This window comes from Protomyctophum parallelum (assembly GCF_964188405.1).
Source record: "Protomyctophum parallelum genome assembly, chromosome: 1".
Taxonomy (NCBI): Eukaryota; Metazoa; Chordata; class Actinopteri; order Myctophiformes; family Myctophidae; genus Protomyctophum; species Protomyctophum parallelum.
Genome location: NC_139697.1, coordinates 37,173,235 through 37,191,296, shown reverse-complemented (window position 1 = coordinate 37,191,296; position 18,062 = coordinate 37,173,235). Strand labels below are relative to the sequence as shown.

General features: G+C 46.4%; 1 protein-coding gene across 6 annotated transcripts in view; it reads right to left on the bottom strand.

The window, feature by feature from the left end:
• Positions 1-596: 596 nt before the first annotated feature.
• LOC310869716 (receptor-type tyrosine-protein phosphatase U-like) overlaps positions 597-18,062 on the bottom strand; it is a 176,688-nt gene continuing 159,222 nt past the window's right edge. For all 6 annotated transcript variants that reach the window (XM_083780577.1, XM_083780579.1, XM_083780578.1 and 3 more), the window contains 7 exons: positions 16,753-16,888; positions 6,551-6,700; positions 5,892-6,206; positions 5,142-5,267; positions 4,888-5,045; positions 4,004-4,139; positions 597-3,438 (listed from right to left, as the gene is read on the bottom strand). In XM_083780577.1, coding sequence (XP_083636703.1) covers positions 3,376-3,438; positions 4,004-4,139; positions 4,888-5,045; positions 5,142-5,267; positions 5,892-6,206; positions 6,551-6,700; positions 16,753-16,888 — 1,084 coding nt within the window. In that variant the 3' untranslated portion in view covers positions 597-3,375. The remainder of the gene's footprint in view (positions 3,439-4,003; positions 4,140-4,887; positions 5,046-5,141; positions 5,268-5,891; positions 6,207-6,550; positions 6,701-16,752; positions 16,889-18,062) is intronic.

Here is an 18,062-nt window from a genome sequence, read left to right as displayed (position 1 = left end):
GTGCAGCTCTGTGTCATCCACAAACAAATTACTTTGGGGGCCCCCAGATGATTAGCTTAATGTGCAACATTGTTTTCTCACTCGACAGAAAAAAACAACAACATACAGTACAAGTGTATGTATGTAGGCCTACAAGGTGTCTGCACATTTCTTAAGTTACAATTTAATGACTTTTAAGACCTTTTTACTACCAAATTTGCCATAAGAAAGAGGCAAACATTGTGAAAATAGCCAATCTACAAGTTCACAATGTCTCACAGTGCGAGCATTGTGAGCTTACAGTTCGTCTATTTATACAGTATTTATCTGTGGAACCGAATCAAACGAAATACCTCCAATTGCTTGTCAGGGTGGGAGGTCCCCAGTTCAAATAGGATTATTTGGGAGGGTCGTGCGTCATGGCCTGATAAGTTTGAGAACCCTTGCTCTAGGGCAGCTATTCTACCTATTTACCATTAATGTTGCAGGGATAATCGCGACCGGTCAACATACCATAACACCAGCCATTTAAAATGAAAACTAAATGAAGACACTTTGAATAAATAGAACATTTTGCAAACTGCTTTTTGGTGAAAGATAACTCCACACAGCAACACTTCGGTAAAAATATTTATTTTAATGTATTTATTTATGTATTTTTTTTACATAGCTCTTTTCACATAGCAAACCCCACTGAAGCAGACTGGCTCACAGACTGTGACGCAACACGTTAAACGACCGGCATGCAGAGCGATGCTTAAAGTGGCCCCCGTTGTTCACACTCACACAGACAGAATGATTTGGCACACTGAAGAACGACGACATCTAGAAACGTATGTACATAAATAATAAATAAAAACATAAATAATGTCCCAAGTAGGGATGCACCAATATGGAAATTCTTGACCGAACAATTATTATTATTATTGTTTCTAAATAACATTTTTGCAGATACCAATATTAATTTTGTTCGTTGATATTCAGTCCCTGTTTTGTGCCCAGGAAACAAATCTGTTGGAAAGTGTTTCTGAATCTACAGCTTGGACACATCAAGATTGCCAGCGCAAAAGTGACGCATCACAACAACAGAGCTATACATCGGCAATTGCCGTCGGTGAATGTGATATACAGCCGATATATTGGTGCATGCCTAGTCCCGAGACAACTCTGCTGTACAGGTACATACAGGATGTGACAAACTTCAAATCAACAGGCTCTATGCACACAGAATACCGGTAACTCTTCCTACTTCCAGGCCCCTTCCCTATACTTCCTTCACAGGTGTGACTGATAATAAGGCCATTCCAATTAGTGTACAGTGGTTCTCAAAGTTTTTAATTTCAAGGACCCCCATAACTCTGAGAGTGTACAAATGGACCCGTAAGGATCCATTTGGTTCCATTTGTACACTCTCAGAGTTACACACACCCGTATGGGGCCATTTGGAATCTACTCAAGGACACTTTGAGACCTTGAGACTTTGGTGACTTTGGTGTAGCAGAGTGTTTCCAGAGAGCCAACGTGCAAAATAGCAGCACCCTGACTCTGTTTGACCAAAATGGAACAGAGCCTTCAGTAGTATCTTTAGTAACACCTGAAGGAAGGAAGTAGGGAAGGGGCCTGGAAGTAGGAAGAGTTATTCTGTGTGCATAGAGCGTGTTAGCTGCGGACGTCGACCCCGGTCGAGCGGTCGGAAGCCCACTCCCCCAGTCGGTGTCACCGAATATACTGTTCAAGGTTCAGTACGACATGGTGTGTGGTGTTCACCGACCGTGTTCTCAACCTCGGTCACTTCAAGGACCCCTAGGTTGATATGCATTAGACCATTTGATAATTCTTTTTTTAAATCTCTGGGACTCCAATTTGCACTGTGAACCACATATATTTTTTTGTTACTCTGAGAGTGTACAAATATGTACAGACATGACATCTGACCTCTTTCCCTGATCTTTCCCTGTAAAGTCATTTTTTCCTCTCATTGTCATGCCTGATTTGCCTTTGTCTCCACTGAATTGCCACCATTGAATTGCCACCCAGGTGTGAAATTACACCATTTCACACCCAGCATAATGTCCCCCTTTCTCCATGACGAGTGTTGGACTCCCCACTGACTTTCCACTGAAGTGCCAATGGCAGACCCTTAGAAATTCTCAGACATTGCATCTGTGCAAAACAGAGAACACAAGGTCAACCAGTGGCTGGCGTCGACTGTAGTCGCTTTTCTCTACATTTGTTCGTAGTAAGGCAGGAACGCAGCATCGCACGGCAGATTAGTATCCCACACGATCAAACATTTACCACCGTGGCAAAGACCAATACAAAAAAAAAGAAAAAATAGACGGTTTCGACTCCATTTCCTGCCAAAGTGTTCCTCTGGTTTTGGCAGGTGTGTAGTGGCACCAAAGCGTACAGGTTGCAGAGAAAAAGAAGGTGTTATCATCAGTAAAGAATAGTATCATCAGTAAAGAAGGGTATTTTCAGTAAAGAAGGGTGTCATCAGTAAAGAAGGGTGTCATCAGTAAAGAAGGGTATTTTCAGTAAAGAAGGGTGTCATCAGTAAAGAAGGGTGTCATCAGTAAAGAAGAGTGTCATCAGTAAAGAAGAGTGTCATCAGTATAGAAGAGTGTCATCAGTAAAGAAGGGTGTCATCAGTATAGAAGAGTGTCATCAGTATAGAAGAGTGTCATCAGTAAAGAAGGGTGTCATCAGCAAAGAAAGGTGTCATCAGTAAAGAAGAGTGTCATCAGTATAGAAGAGTGTCATCAGTAAAGAAGAGTGTCATCAGTATAGAAGAGTGTCATCAGTAAAGAAGGGTGTCATCAGCAAAGAAAGGTGTCATCAGATCAGTGTAGTTTTACAGGGCTGTCCAGTGAACATTCTTCTCTGTGTCATTAAAGGAGCACTTCACCCGTTTCCAATGTTCTTCATATGATTGGTCCTCACTTATGCTCATTATAAGACTGGAATGATTTCTGTCTATTCACTGTATTTTATTGGTGGGCTGTGGACAGTTCAGAAACCTGCCTACCAATGCCATCCTCGGTGGAGATTCCAAGCTAAAGAGAAAGTACAGTCCTCTTTATGCTAAGTTATCTACAAATGATGTCACAGGTAGGAAGGTTTCGGAACTGTCCACACAGTCCTCCTCTGAGACAACGAGTGAGAAGACAGAAATGAGAATTAGACAATTAGTGAGGATCAATTATATGACGATATGGTTGGAAATCTGTGAAGTGTTCCTTCAAAGAAGAGATCATGTTTGATCCAGGCATTGAAAAGACGACACGTGTACAAGGACTGAAGAGCCGAGGGTTCAAGGCCCACCGACCCGAGACACGAGACCAAGAACTGTGTGTTAGTAGACACTGTAACAACCTCTAGTGATGTGGATCAATGCTATCTGACCTCCAGACAGTCCAGATACTCCTGGGCCAGTTCATAACAGAACCGATACTGCTCCTGAAACAAACACACAGACACACAACCATAAATGTGACACAGCGTACGCAAATGCTACATTCATATTTTTTTTTACCAGATTAAATAGTCTAATTGAGATTAGCTGTCTCTTTTTCAAGAGACACCTGTCCACAAAAGTATGCAATAGCAGTAAAACCTACAGCCAGGAAAATACATACAAATGCACATAAAAACAAACCAGCAACAGTGTTGTTTCACGTGTGAAAAAAGAAAAGTGTGCGTGAAGCCAGCCAGTAATATTAATTAGTCTGCTGGACATGGTATCTGAATAAATTAATACCGTTTCAATAGTTCCTCATGAATAAACATACATTGACTCAGCCTACAAAGTGCTAAAGAGGACCAGTCCACTCTCAGAGAGCACAGATTAGTCTCTCTGTTGACTCACAAAATTCTTCAAATGCTTGAAAATGACTTGGCAATAAAGCTTTTAGTCTTTGCAGTCATGGAAATTTGTCCTAATCTAAATGTAATTCATTGAAACAGTTAAGTACTATATACTGTATAGTATAACTTGCTGCTTAAAACAATTTAAAAAACTCACCATGGTCTCCACCATGTTTGGCTTTGAGTTGCGCAGCGTTTTGGCAGCGAAGAAAGAGTCGACCACTCTGTGATGGCGGATCATTTCCAGGATCATGGTGCAGGCACAGAAAGTACCACTTCTACCACCTCCGTTTCTGTTACACACACACACACACACGCACACGCACACGCACACACACACACACACACACACACACACACACACACACACACACACACACACACACACACACACACACACACACACACACACACACACACACACACACACACACACACACAGAGAGAAAGGTCTGGCTGACATTGTATCCATGAGTCAGACAGATTTTTCAGCTACAGTGAAATCTCACACATTGACCGAGCTTTCATCAAACATGCTGTTCGACCTCAAACATGAATATGCGAGTCCTACAATACAGGAGTGGGGACTTGACCTAACCATAACCGCAAGCACTGCGCATGTTTGACCGCATGTCCGACCGTTGTTTCCGCATGTCGGACCTTTGGTGTGTCGGATCTGCGTGTGCATCCCCTAATCCATGATGTCCCACAAACAGCCTGACTCCTGGACATTAAAGCCTCTCCGACTCCAGATGCAAACCGGTGGAACATGCATGTCTAGAGCCTAAGGAAGATACTTATGAAACGATTACAACCACAGCTTTACGCTAACGACAGGACATCCGAATGTTGATTTAACTTTGATGTGTAAAAATCAAGCTACAGCATAAATAGTACCGTGTGTAAAGGTGTAGGCAAGGTAATACAAATGCTAGAGTCTGAAGCCTTAAGTTAGTTAAAGCCAGTGGCTATGGTTGGTGCTGGGTATCAGGTGTGGTGCGGGTATCATTGTGTCTTTCTGGTATCAGCGTATGGACTCACAGGCAGTGGACGATGGTGCGTCCCTCTCCACATTCCTCCTGCCAGTTGTGCACCTGGGCCAGCAGGCTGAGGAAGGCCTTCTTGGAGTCGGGAACGTCACGGTACGGTGACCAGCGCAGGAACTGGAAGTGACGCACCACCAGCTGACCTTCTTGAAGCTGGGGTGGGGGGGGGGGGGGCATATTATTGATTAAACTGTGGACTTACAGCTTCCGTAAAACACATTAAACGCATTTTCCATGCATGCACGTTACCCGCGTTATGTTCTGAATGCCGAACAGACGAATGATGACGTCATCGTCGGCCGTTCTGGACAGAAGCTCCACCGTCATCGGTCCATACTGCTCAAGTCCTGGTTCAGGCCAGTACTGAAGACATGGCTGGGAGAGAGAGAGAGAGAGAGAGAGAGAGAGAACAGCTCATCAGTGCTGGAGACATGGCAGTGAAGAACAGAACAGAGGCATGAACCAGAGAGAGGACGAGGACAAATCATGTTGTCACAGCTCGCCATGAGGCACAGTAACAAGACACCTGAGCAGTGACAATTCACCCAGTGATTACTTAATAATAATAATAATAATAAAATATGACGTAAAGTTGTGACGTACATTTTGTCCACACGTCTCATATTTGCCAATATTTGGCAACACAAACATTAAATGCCATTGACAATGAAGGGAACATTTACGTCATATGTAGACGAGCAAACCGGCTAACCAATCACACAAATTCAGTTGTTCATGAGATGATGTATAATGATAAGAGCGCCCCTCACTTCACACGGGTGCGTTACTCAGCAGCTTAAATTAAATCATTAGCATGAGCTCATTATAAATGATGAATGCGGTGGCTTGGCTGTGGCTTTGAGGTGATGATGTTAGTCAGGGGTTGTGCCAGTGGTGGAAAGTAACTAAATACCTTTACTCAAGTACTGTACTTCTTTTTACTTAAGTAAAGTACTTGAGTAAAGTCAGCAGTTACGCAGGCAGTGTGTTGTGTCTCACCCAGGCAGAGTTGGACTGGTTGAGTTGGTTCAACATGACCACCGAGGTGCAGCCGTAGTCGAACACCAGCCTCCAGAAGTCCGTGGTGGTCCCTGGCAGGGGGTGGGGCGTCACCACGAAGGCGGCAGCTCGGTGGAAGCTGTCGGCGAGCGCGGCGTTGATGTAGTTGTTGCCTTCGCCCTCGGTGGAGACCAGAAAGGCCAGCGAGCGGTCGGGTGGCAGAACGTCCATGCTGCGGTTCTTCTCGCGGTTCCTGGGCATCAGAGAGACGCTGCACTCTTCCATGTCCAGGTGAGGAGTCACCGAGTTCAGTGTCTGACGCACGCAAACAGAGAGACCAAGGTTAGTATGCTGCGTTCACACTCGCACCAACAAAGCTACAGGCTACTATTCATTTTCAATGGAAGCTGGCGACATGAAACGGATTTGCTATTAAAAGTAGTAGTAAACCTAAATTACTACCAGACTTGAACAGCAACTGGCAGCTACAAAACGACCAAGCATCATCGGCTACACTGTCGCTGGGTCACTGTTGAAATGTTGCTCTCATGACTATATCAAGCTGTATCTTGATATAGTGGTATCTGTATGCGGGAGTGGCGGCAGACATGACAAAATGACTTGGTGTGTGTGTGTGTGTGTGTGTGTGTGTGTGTTACCTGGAACTCTTCTCTGAGCTGTGTGGTGTTGCTCTGTGAATCCACCTTCAGCATGTCTTTATAGGTCAGAGCAAAGTCATTAACAGGGATGGCCGTCTCTCCACACAGACACGCCTCCAGGATGGCATCGTGGATGAACACATACTGCTCCTAAAAGCACACAATCACAAACTTAATACATTCATTGTCTCCACCAGGCCGAAGGCATGGGGGGAGAGTATGTTTTGCACTCCGTCCGTCCGTGTGTGTGTCCGTCCGTGTGTGTGTGTGTGTGTGTGTGTGTGTGTGTCCGTGAGCAGCTAATCTCGGCCACCGTTAACCCGGTCGATGCCAAATTTTGCACACACACTCCCTGGATGCCAACGATGAACCTCTGCCCCAAACTTTCCAGAACGGCCTGTTATAGCGCCACCAGGAGGCCGCTTTGTGCAAAACAAGTTTTTGCACAGTACACCTACAGATTTTGTCCAAACATCACGCAAATTGACGCAAATTGATTGGTTAAGATTGGCTTCCAAAGTTCACAGGAGTGCTCAGTTTCAAACAAAATGCTGCAAATCATGAACACATCGCGTGATTTCCGTGAAATTGTGCACCCACATTCCCACTAGGCCGAGGACGAAATGCCACATGAACAATTTCAACTCAGCCTCAAGGTGGTGCTATAACTGGCCGAAAAGTGTTTTTACCTCTAACTGCACGGATCTGTGGATAACTTTGTATGCCAACTCCCTAGAGGCCAAGGAAAAACCTTTGCCTGGAATTTTTTACTTTTGTTGCCCTTTTATCCAACCACCAGATGAAGGCAAGCTGCAATGTCCTACATTCCTATCCTGGTGGAGACCTGTGCCCAGAAGGGCACTTTTTCTAGTTTTTGCTATTTTTGTTTTTGCTGTTCAGAGGTCTCCCTGTCTCTCAAGCGCTTTAATAAACGTAAAATACATTTTCAGGTAGGTGACACAATTTCACGCAATCAGGAGAGAGTACCCATTTTTCAGATTCATTTTTAATGTGTTGCAATTTTGTCTGCTCATTTCTTTGTCATCACTTCCAATTTCACTTGTTTAATCTGCATCCTGACTGAGTTCTATATCCTGATTGAATAACTGGTATGCCTATTTATTGGTAAATTGGTATTTAATAAACAGAAATGTTATTTTCTGTTCATTAAAGAGCTGGAGAGACTCCTGTTACTTATCGAACAAACACTACAGCAGTGGTGGAAAGTAACTAATTACATTTAAGTACTGTATACTTATTATAAGTACAGTATACTTATATACTGTACTTATTATACTGTATTTAAGTATCATTTTGAGGTACTTGTACTTTACTGGAGTATTTCAAAATGTCAGTACTTAAATAGCCGATCTACAAGCTCAAACTGCGTCACAATGCAATGCATTGTGAACTTGTAGATCTGCTATTTTCAAAAGATTATTATCCATTTGAAAACTTGAAATGGGACATGAGTGCTTTTACTTTTGTTACTTTAAGTAATTTTGAAGCCAATACCGTGGTACTTTCACTCAAGTACATTTTGAATTACGGATTTTTGAGGGGTGCTAGCCCCTCCTATGCACAGCTTTGTGTGTGTGTCTGTATCACAGAATGTGATGATTTGATTGGCTGAGCATGGAATGTGATGTATGATGATAAGAGCACCCCTCACTTCACACAAGTGTGATTTTCGGTCCAGCTTTTAGTGTGTGTCCACAAATAATGGTAAATGGTAAATGGTGCATTTTTATATAGCGCCTTTATCCAAGGCGCTTTACAGAGATTGTGCATTACATTCACACACACATTCATACACCGATGGCAGCGGAAACCATGCAAGGCACCAACTAGCACATCGGGAGCAATTAGGGGTTCAGTGTCTTACTCAAGGACACTTCGACAGTAACTCTGGGGGAGCCCGGGTTCGAACTGGCAACCTTACAGTTACCATCCAGGCACTCTACCCCTGAGCCACCGCCGCCCAAACAACAACACAACAATTCCCATTGACAATGAATGGACAATTGTACATCATAGTGTAAACACAAACATTGCGTAACACAAACATTGATATGTTGTATAGGAGGATTTCAACTCTCAACTGTAAGTGGGCGATGATGATGTACGATGATATGAGCCTCGCCCTGCCCAGGCATAGCTCACCCTCTTTCGGGTCTTATTGCGCTCACTCATGCTCCACCTCCCCGACGGTGCGGGCGAGGCGGGCCGGTGGTGCGCCCAGCGCCCACCTGGGCCGGTACGCTCCGGCCTTCACTTTCATTCCGATACTATTACTTACTTAAGTAAAGCATTTAGTATTTTTCCACCACTGCACTATATCAACGAATCAGAATACAGAGCTATTTAAACTGGGCCAACCAAGTTGATTCTGTTTGTTCCCGAATTAACCAGTACATGCACTTTCTGATAAGGCTCATGGTCCATGGTGGCAACAAACATCATGTTACTGTTTTACAGTGCGAATATAGAATCCATCATCCGTTATGGTTATTGTACTATGAACTGTATATTTGTACTATGAACTGTATGTATGTATGTATGTATGTATGTATGTATGTATGTATGTATGACGTTTATGTATGTATGTATGTATGTATAACGCTGTCTCTTGGTGCCCAAGACAAATTTCTCCTCTGAGACAATAAAGGCTAATTGAATTGAATTGAATTGAACTTCTTGTAACCAAAAAGGACCCCAGTCAGGGGTTTGCACACACCTCGCTCACCTTTGACACAGAGCCGGTGCCCAGATGCGAACCGGTGACCTACTGTATCCCAGAGAAACTCTCTACCCACTCAGCTATGGCCACCCCTAATAGGTGCGCTCCTCGGAGAGCAAACCTCCACTAGGAGTACTTACGCTATACTGTCTGGCACAGTAATGTCCAACTGTCTCTCCCTCTCCCAATATCAATTGTCTATGTATGGCTATGGCTACTGCCTATATATGGTTGTGTCATTGTATGGTTATTCCATGTGGCTCCCGACTGGCCTCCAAGTACTCTTGTCGGAAAGATAAAACTCCATAGCCCAGTGGAAGGGGTGGTGCATCCATTTTAATCTATTCACATTTGAATATGTGACCTTTGCCATGTCCTTTCTCTCTTCTCCCCTTTCCGGAAAACTACAGATGAATTTCATCCACTTCTTTACACCTGTAAACAAACCTGCACCAGCTCTTTAAACATTTTGGTCGAACATGAATTCACAAAAAAAAAGAACAACAAAAACGTGGGTGGCCAAATATGTGGGTGTGACAGCTAACGTTACTGGTAGGAACAAAGGAGAGGGCTTCTTCTAATGGAGCAGTGAGTGGCACAGTGTTAGAGGAGTCGTACATGGAAATCACCCTCCTTGGATCATTGCATGATGGCCTGGGGGAGGCGGAGCCATGGGTCGTCCAGATCAGCCTGTGAGACCACAGCACTGAGTTTATAAAGGATATGGGAGCTGATGTATATGAATCGTGACCGTGAATCCAGAAGGCCTGTACCAAGACCTGCATATGTCTGATTCTCTCTTCTGACGCAGATCCTCCACTTGGAAATCACTAAGTAAACAAACCTGCACCAGCTCTTTAGGCTATGATCCTTTTCACAGCTGAACCTGGTTCAATGCACGCCACCCCTGGGCTTTCCTGTCTTTCTCTCACTGTATCTGCCTGAAATAAAGCATAAAAACATTTGTCAAGATGTGTTTGCAATGCATCCTCCTTGACTCAAACTCGACCTGGGACAAAGTGAGTCCTGGAAACAACTGATATTATTTTAGATTTTTCGTTTGCGTAGAAATTTGGCACTTCAAATCCACCTCTTTAACCACTTTTCTCTCTCTTTCTCTAGGTCATCTTCGGGCGAACCCTCCAGTGACATATCCGGTAATCTCGATCCTCCACACATCTGGCCAGCCCGCCAGTACTTTCTGCCCCCCATATCTGCAATATGCCCTCGTAATCAATGCCTGCGTTGGTGGCTCCCATGGCGTTGGCTCCCATGGCACAAGCTTGCTGGACGGGAGTTCCCGTTCTGTGTAGCACCCATCCATGCAGGGCCTTCTGTATAGGGAAGGCTTCAGAGTGCATCATTCACAGCCATATAGAACAGATTCTACAGTCGCAGAGAAGCTGAGGTTGATAGGGTGGGGAGGTTGGATTTCCACACACTGGCCACTTTCCTCAAGTTCAGGTTTTGCTCTGTCAAGTTGACCCAAGTTGACCCATACACGCAGGTATTTAAAGTCAAGACTTCGTTCTTCTTTCTTTCTATTGTCATCAGGGGAGAATGGTCTGAGAGATATTATAGGTGAAAACCTCGGTTTCTTAGCATGTAGCACAAGACCAACCTTGGCTCATTCTCCATTCTGGTCAAGGGCACTTGTGCCATTTAAACCCTATATACTTGTTTGACCGGTCAACTAATGGTGTGATTCCTCAAAAGACTGCACCAGCTTTAATTCTCTTCACCTTCCCGTACTGGGTCTGCTCCCTTTTCCCCCCAACACAGAATCTATTCACCTGCTATTGCGTTCTATAGTCACCAAATATTCACCCCAGAATATGGACGCTAAGTTGCAAGTGGTTAAGCTATCTGTTCCCTCTTAGGTTGTTAGTCAGCCAAGCAGCATTGGCTTGGACGTGCAGGGTAAATGTTTATGCAAACACAAGGTTGAGCATGACCAGGCTGGCACAATAGGAACTAAACCCCTGTTAGAGGCGGTCATGATGGTCTGGTCTTTAAGGGTGGGTCTGGGGTTAGAACAGGCAGCTATCCCGGTCATATTTAGCCATAGCTGCAACATTACTAACAGAAGAACACGTGTCCCCTGGAGATTGTCTTGGGTTAGCAGTGTCTGACCTGCTTTACTTCTTCCTGCGGTTTTTGCGGGACTGCAGCTTCCTCCGGTCACCCTGTGGACGTGCAGAGAAAGGAGTGGTTGATGATCCAAAGGGGGAAGGTTGACTACCAAAGCCTTGCAAAGAGGTTCCTGGGCTTCCAAAGTTAAAGGGACCTGTGCCAGCACTCTGTCCAAAGGTAAATGTCCCACCAGGAGCAGGTCCAAAGTTGAATGCGCTTGTCACCTGCGGTGGTGTGTTATTAGAGAGCGGCGATTGAAACTGTGTGCCTGGAATGGCACCACTGAAGTTAAATCCAGAGGCTGAGCCAGCAGGATTATGTTGCTCCATTTCAGTAGTAGCAGTAAAGGACAAGGGGGTTGTCTGGGCAGTCTGCGTTTGTGTGGCTAGCCCAAAGATCGGTGTAGTTGAAAGAGTTGAGGTGTTGTCAGATGTAAAGGGCGAAATGGACCTGTATGTGGGTATCTGAGTTTGAGTGGCCAACCCAAAGGCTGAGGTTGTTGTGGGAGGTGTGTTGCTGATGACAAAACCAAAGGGTGAACCAGACCCAGATGCAGGCCTGACCGGAAACCCAAAGGTGGAGGCTGTAGTCGTTGGGGCAGCAGAAAATGTAAAGGGAGATGGTGTTGTCGTGGATGCTTCAGAAGATGACTTTCCAAAATGTGAGTTGGGCTGGAGGACGGGAGCAGTGGCTGCGATGGTTTTGGGGGTTTGATTGCCATTCTCAAACTGGCTGAAGATAAAGGGTTTCTGGGGGGTGGCAGGAGGAGCAGGCTGGAAGGTGCTGCTGGTGTTGGAAGAGGAACCAAATGTAAAGCTGCTACTGGGGGATGTTTGGGCAGCAGGAGCCATAGTGGGAGCTCTAAACTGAAAAGTATCATTGCCGATAGAGGGAGTTGAGGTGCTGCTTGTCAGGGGGGAGGCCCAGTTTCCAAACGGAGATCTGGGCTCAGGTACAGTGGTGGTACTGGAGGTGGACGTTCCACTCGTGCTGGTCACTAAACCAGAGAACCCACCATATACAGGGGTTGTGGAGGTGGTTGTCAGGGCTGAGGCCACTGCAGATGGTCCAATGCCACTACTGGCTGGAGCACTGCCAAACAAGTGCTCGAAGGTGGGAACAAACGGCGGGTTGTTGGTTCCCACGAATGCCGGTGGGTTGGTAGTGGTGGCTCCAAAGTTAGTCTTGTCACCAGAGGCCTGTAGAGGGTTGGTGGTAGTTGTTGCAGAGTCAGTGTTTGTAACTATGGGAGCAGTGGGAGGCTTGGAGTGGCCAGACACTCCAAACAGGCTAGTTGCTGCTATGGTGGCATTGCTGCTGCTGAGAGTCTTGACGGGCAGGCCCAGCACCGGGCTGAAAGTGGGGGCCGGCAGGGAGGGCTGAGAGGTTGAGACTGAGCTGGGCTGTGGGACATCCATGGTAGAAGCAGTGATGGTAACTATAGGAGTGGTGGAGGGTGATGATAGGCAGGAGGCTGACGAGGAGGTGGGTGTACTTAGATGGCTGCCCAATCCAAACATGCTAGTTGTTGCTATGGTGGGGTTGCTGCTGCTGGTAATCTTGGTGGTCAGACCCTGCACCTGGCTCAAAGCAGAGTTCAGGCTGCTAAATGGCTGGCTGGGGACAGACAGGGTGGGCTGAGAGGTGGAAGCCAGGCTCGGCTGTGAGGCTTCCATGGGATTAGAGGTAGGCTGTACTATGAAACTACTCAGCGCTGCATGGGTTGGAAATACCGGACCTACGGTGGTGTCGACCACTGCAGTTGAGCTAGTTGGAGTAATGCTTTGCCTCTGCAGAGCCTGTTGTCCCTGCAAGAGGGGTGCGGCTGCAGGAGAGTTGGGGGCAGCCATAGTGTGAGCTGCAGCAGGGACAGCTGTGAAGGTTGAGGCCGTGCTCACACTGGTGAACAGGCTGAGGTCTACGTTGGTGACGGGCATGGCTGGGTTGGTGACGGGTATGGGTGCTTCTATGTTGCTCAAGATGGAGGCTGTGGCCAGAGGGGTCGCCTGTAAGCTTGACATGGTGGTGCTGGATTCTGTGAAGGAGTTAGACTGAGAGTAGGGGACTGTCACAGCCACGGGAGGTTTATGCTTCTTTGTTTCTGGAACGGCTTCTTCCAGGTCTTTCTCAATCTTGCTGAAGGCAGCTCTCTTCTGGTCCCAGTCTTCTTTGGTGATGCTGTATCCCAATTCTGGGGGTGGACGCAGAGAGATCTGCTCCCCACCATGGCTGGACAGCTGGATCTTGCGCTTCCGTTTGCCATCGCAGCTGGTCGGGCTTGACGAGACAGCAGCAAGAACCTGGGTGGCAGTGGGCACTTTGGAAATAGTGGGTTCAGTGTCTGCAGCCATTCTGCCAGACGTCTCTAAGGAAGAAGAGGCTTTAGTGGAGCTGTAGGAGCTGTGTATCGGGTTGCGGACTGAGCCATTGGCCACTGGCCACTGGCCGCCAATCAATGAGCTGACAGAGGAGATGCAAGGTCTCTTCGTGGGTGATGGCTCCTCCTCCTCTGCTGTGTAGTTCAAGCTTCGCTTAAGGGCTCCTGTCTCGGTTATTAATTGACATTGTACGTCGTTAGACGTAAACGGCTCAAGGGAAGAATACTGTGCTATACCCCCACATTCGTAGCATCTTCTTTTGCTTTCCACTGTTAAGGTTTCATCATTGTTGTCGTCAACAACTTCCCTCTTGCGGCTTTCTTTGAGCCAGGCGTGCTGAACTGAGCCAGATGGACACCTGCTGATGACGGAGGATGTGCGAAGTCTCTTCACGGTGGGCTCCTCAGCCATGTAGTCCAAGCCTCGCTTAAGGGTACTCGACTTTGGGAGGAATTGGGATACTCTGTTGAGCCCAAAGGCACAATGTGCGATTCCGTCATTGTGTATTATTTTGCTTTTCTTCTCCACTGTAAAGGTTTCGCCATCGTCATCAACTGCCTCCCTCTTGCGACTTTCTTCTTTGAGCACCGTGAGGACTGACTCTTTGGAGCAGGGGTCTAAGGGGGCCATCAAGCCGTGCGAGGTGCTGTGGTCTGGCCTACTGATCTTCACCGCAACTGGGCTATTACTGTCGTTGCATCTTATTTTGCTTTGCTTCTCCCCTGTAAAGGTTTTGCCATCGTCATCAACTGCCTCCCTCTTGCAACTTTTTTCTTTGAGCACCGTGACGACTGACTCCTTGGAGCAGGGGTCTAAGGGGGCCATCAAGCCGTGGGAAGTGCTGTGGTCTGGCCTACTGATCTTCTCCGCAACTGGGCTATCACTGTCATTCCATATTCTTTTGCTTTTCTGCTCCAACGTAAAGGTTTCGCCATGGTCATCAACTGCCTCCCTCTTGCGGCTCTTCTCTTCGAGCACAGTTTGAACTGTCTCCTTGGAGCAAGGGTCTGAGGGAGCCGACAAGATGTGGAAGGTGCTACGGTCTGGCCTACTGATCTTCACCATAACTGGGCTAGGGAGCACCGTAGAGCTGGGAGAACTGTCCCACAAATATGCAAATATGTTCCTTACAACCCCCGCTGAGGAAGTGCCTGTTGACTTCATAGGATAATGGCGCTGAGGGGCGATTGGGAATTTACTCGCAGTGCCGACATGCCCCCCAGAAAATGACTGTTTTCTGTTGGGAGTTGCGACTACATGGTTCTGTTGGCTCACACTCTCTTGTGGTTGATCTCGATGGTGAACAGATCCAGGACGTCGACCGGTAGCAGGACCTTCAGGTTTACTGATGTAGCTCCCCATTAAGATATCTCGAGGACTGAACCGGATATGCACCGGTGGGTGTATCGAGGACTTATGCTCCTGAATCCGAACAACGTGGGTCGCTGTGTTGCCACGCTTCTGGTTCTCCTTGGTGGTGGGGGTGTGGAAAACAGGACTCCGTCCGAAGCCCTGAAAGTCAACCAGCTCCTGAGCACGGCCGCAACGGTCAGTCCACACCGGGGATCAGGGTTTAACCTGATGATAACTCTCCTGCGGATAAAGCTGTTGTACAGTTAGAACAGCTATAGAATTATAATTCAAAGTTGGACGTACGAATGGATATATGTGAAGTGCTTCCCTCAGGCAAACAGACTGACAGAATTTGTACACTGTGACATAATTTGTACACTGTGACATCATTTGATGGCTCTGTGTGACATCATAGATGGCAAATGATTACATCACTTGAAGGAAAGAGAGGAGATAATTTGCCCCTCACAAAACACTGATGTGATGATGTCTTGCAGAAAACAGCGAGTTGAGAAAACAGGCTTGAAAGGTTCACTTCTGTGGTCACCTAGCTACATGTTTAAGCATTTATTTCATATTTACATTATTATTTTTATGTATTTTTATTATTATTTCAGACATGCTCTAGTATGTGAAGAGTCTGCCTGTGCTATTAACTCATTTTGAAAAAAAAATCTCCTCAGGTGAAAAGCTGAAGTTTGCGCGATGGCAGGCTCTCAGTCAAATCTATATCATATACTGTGCATACGCATGCACGCACGCACGGAATGCACGCACACACACACACACGCACACAGACAGACAGACAGACAGACAGACAGACAGACAGACAGACAGACAGACAGACAGACAGACACACATTTTTTGTTGTGAATATTGAATTAAGCTGAAACTTTGCACAAACATTGAAATGTCATAATACTGACATCATAATACTACATGAATGACATCATAGACTGGCCACACTTCACACGAAGCCTAAAACAACAACACTAAAAACGTGTCCTTTAATGTTGCTCCATATACCTGTATGCGTTAGTGACTGTGAGCAGTGACAAATAAAACCTCTTGATTCCTGACTGTCCCAGACACTTTGGTGTGATTTACAGTCTACAGGGGCGGATTCAAACAGCCGGTGGATCCTATTGGTTCACCGATCTGTGCCCCCCCCCCGCGCCCCTCCCCTCCCCAAAAGAGCACAGCGGAGAGCACTGACATCACCAAATTTGGAGCGACGCCCATCTGCACTGTTATTGATTAGCGAAATACAAGGTTCACTCCCACTCCTATACCATTTTATTTGAGTGGTGCAACCACTCCTACAACCAGCAATGTCCGTGACATGTATGTGTGAGCACCAGTATGAGTACCAGTAGGGGCCAGTAGGGGCGCCAGAAACAGAGAGAGAGAGACAGTGCTGCTGTTGCTTGCTATTGAGAGAGAGAGAGAGAGAGAGAGAGAGAGAGAGAGAGGGAGAGAGAGAGAGAATACTCCATCCTTTCCGCTTGCACACCACTGAGGCTAAAGGGCATATTCCATGTTTTGAATTAAGGTACTTAATTTGTGTAAATATGCAGTCTATGATAGTGGAAACTGACCTCTGTCTGGATCATGTTGATGCGTCGGGAACAGAGGGTTTTGACACAGTTGTAGATGTCCACCACGCCTTCACATTCAGCCATGTCCAGCATGACGTCCAGAACGATGTAGCAGCCTGTCCGTCCCGCCCCCATGCTGGAGAGAAGGCAAAACGTTGACACGGTTCAATCGAGTGCTGGTCAGTGGTCACCTCTTAAGCCCAAACCACACCAATGGGTCGAGACGCAATAAACGGTTTTAGCGCTTGTCCCAGCGTAGTGATATGTCCTGTTGCAAGTGCAAGAAGCAAGTGATTTGCTTAAATGGAAAATGTATATTGGGCCTTTATACAAGACCCTTTTCATAGATTGTGCATTACATTCACCCATTCACACACACATTCATACACAGATGACAGGTTCAGTGTCAAGGACACTTCGACATTAACTCTGGGTAGGGGGAGCAAGGAGTTGCATGGTGACCCATTGGCGTCGTTTGGATAGAGCCGGCGCGAGGCAGGTGGGATTTATCAATGATACAAATACAAATAAATGACACTTGTGGTGAAGTGAGGGCTGCCTTTGCACTATGTCATAGTAAAAGGTCCATAGACTTGGCAGCTGCATGACATCATGGGAAGGCATGCACAAAGGCGAACATAAAAGGTTCATAAACTTGGCTGCCACATGACGTCATGGGGGGCAAACACAAAACCAGGCGTTGGAGGGGCTAGCCCCCTCAAAAATAAACAGCGGTTCTGAAAGTGGGGTATGGGGGCCCCCAGGGCTCCTTGAGGGGGTCCTAACAAAATGACTTTAACCCTGTCATACTTTGGCTATTCGAAAATAGCAGTTCTATAAAGTCACAGCTTGGGCCCTAGGTGCCCAGACGGCTCAACCGTCTGGGCACCTAGGCTGCTGAGCCAGCCTGATGGCGTGCTGCGGGTTCGACTCCCGATTCCGACGGCTTTTGCCGTGTGTCTTCCCCCCCATCTCTCTCCCCATTTCCTGTCAGATTACTTGCAACATATCAATGGAGGCAGAAAAAGTAAAAAAAAAGAAACATCTTAAAAGAAATTAAAATAAAGTCACAGCTTGTAAAATCTTGAAAATGTGTGGAATATTTGTAACAACACAATTCTTCCCTTATCAAGGTCCCTGGAACAAACAATTTTCAGAAGGGGGTATGCAGTCAAATACATCAATTTGGGCGTCTTTGACATGAAAACGTTTGAGAACCACTCACTACACTCTAATAACATCACATTTGTGAGATTGGACCGCCGGAGAGACAGGATGTCTCTGTGTGTGTGTGTGTGTCTGTGTGTGTG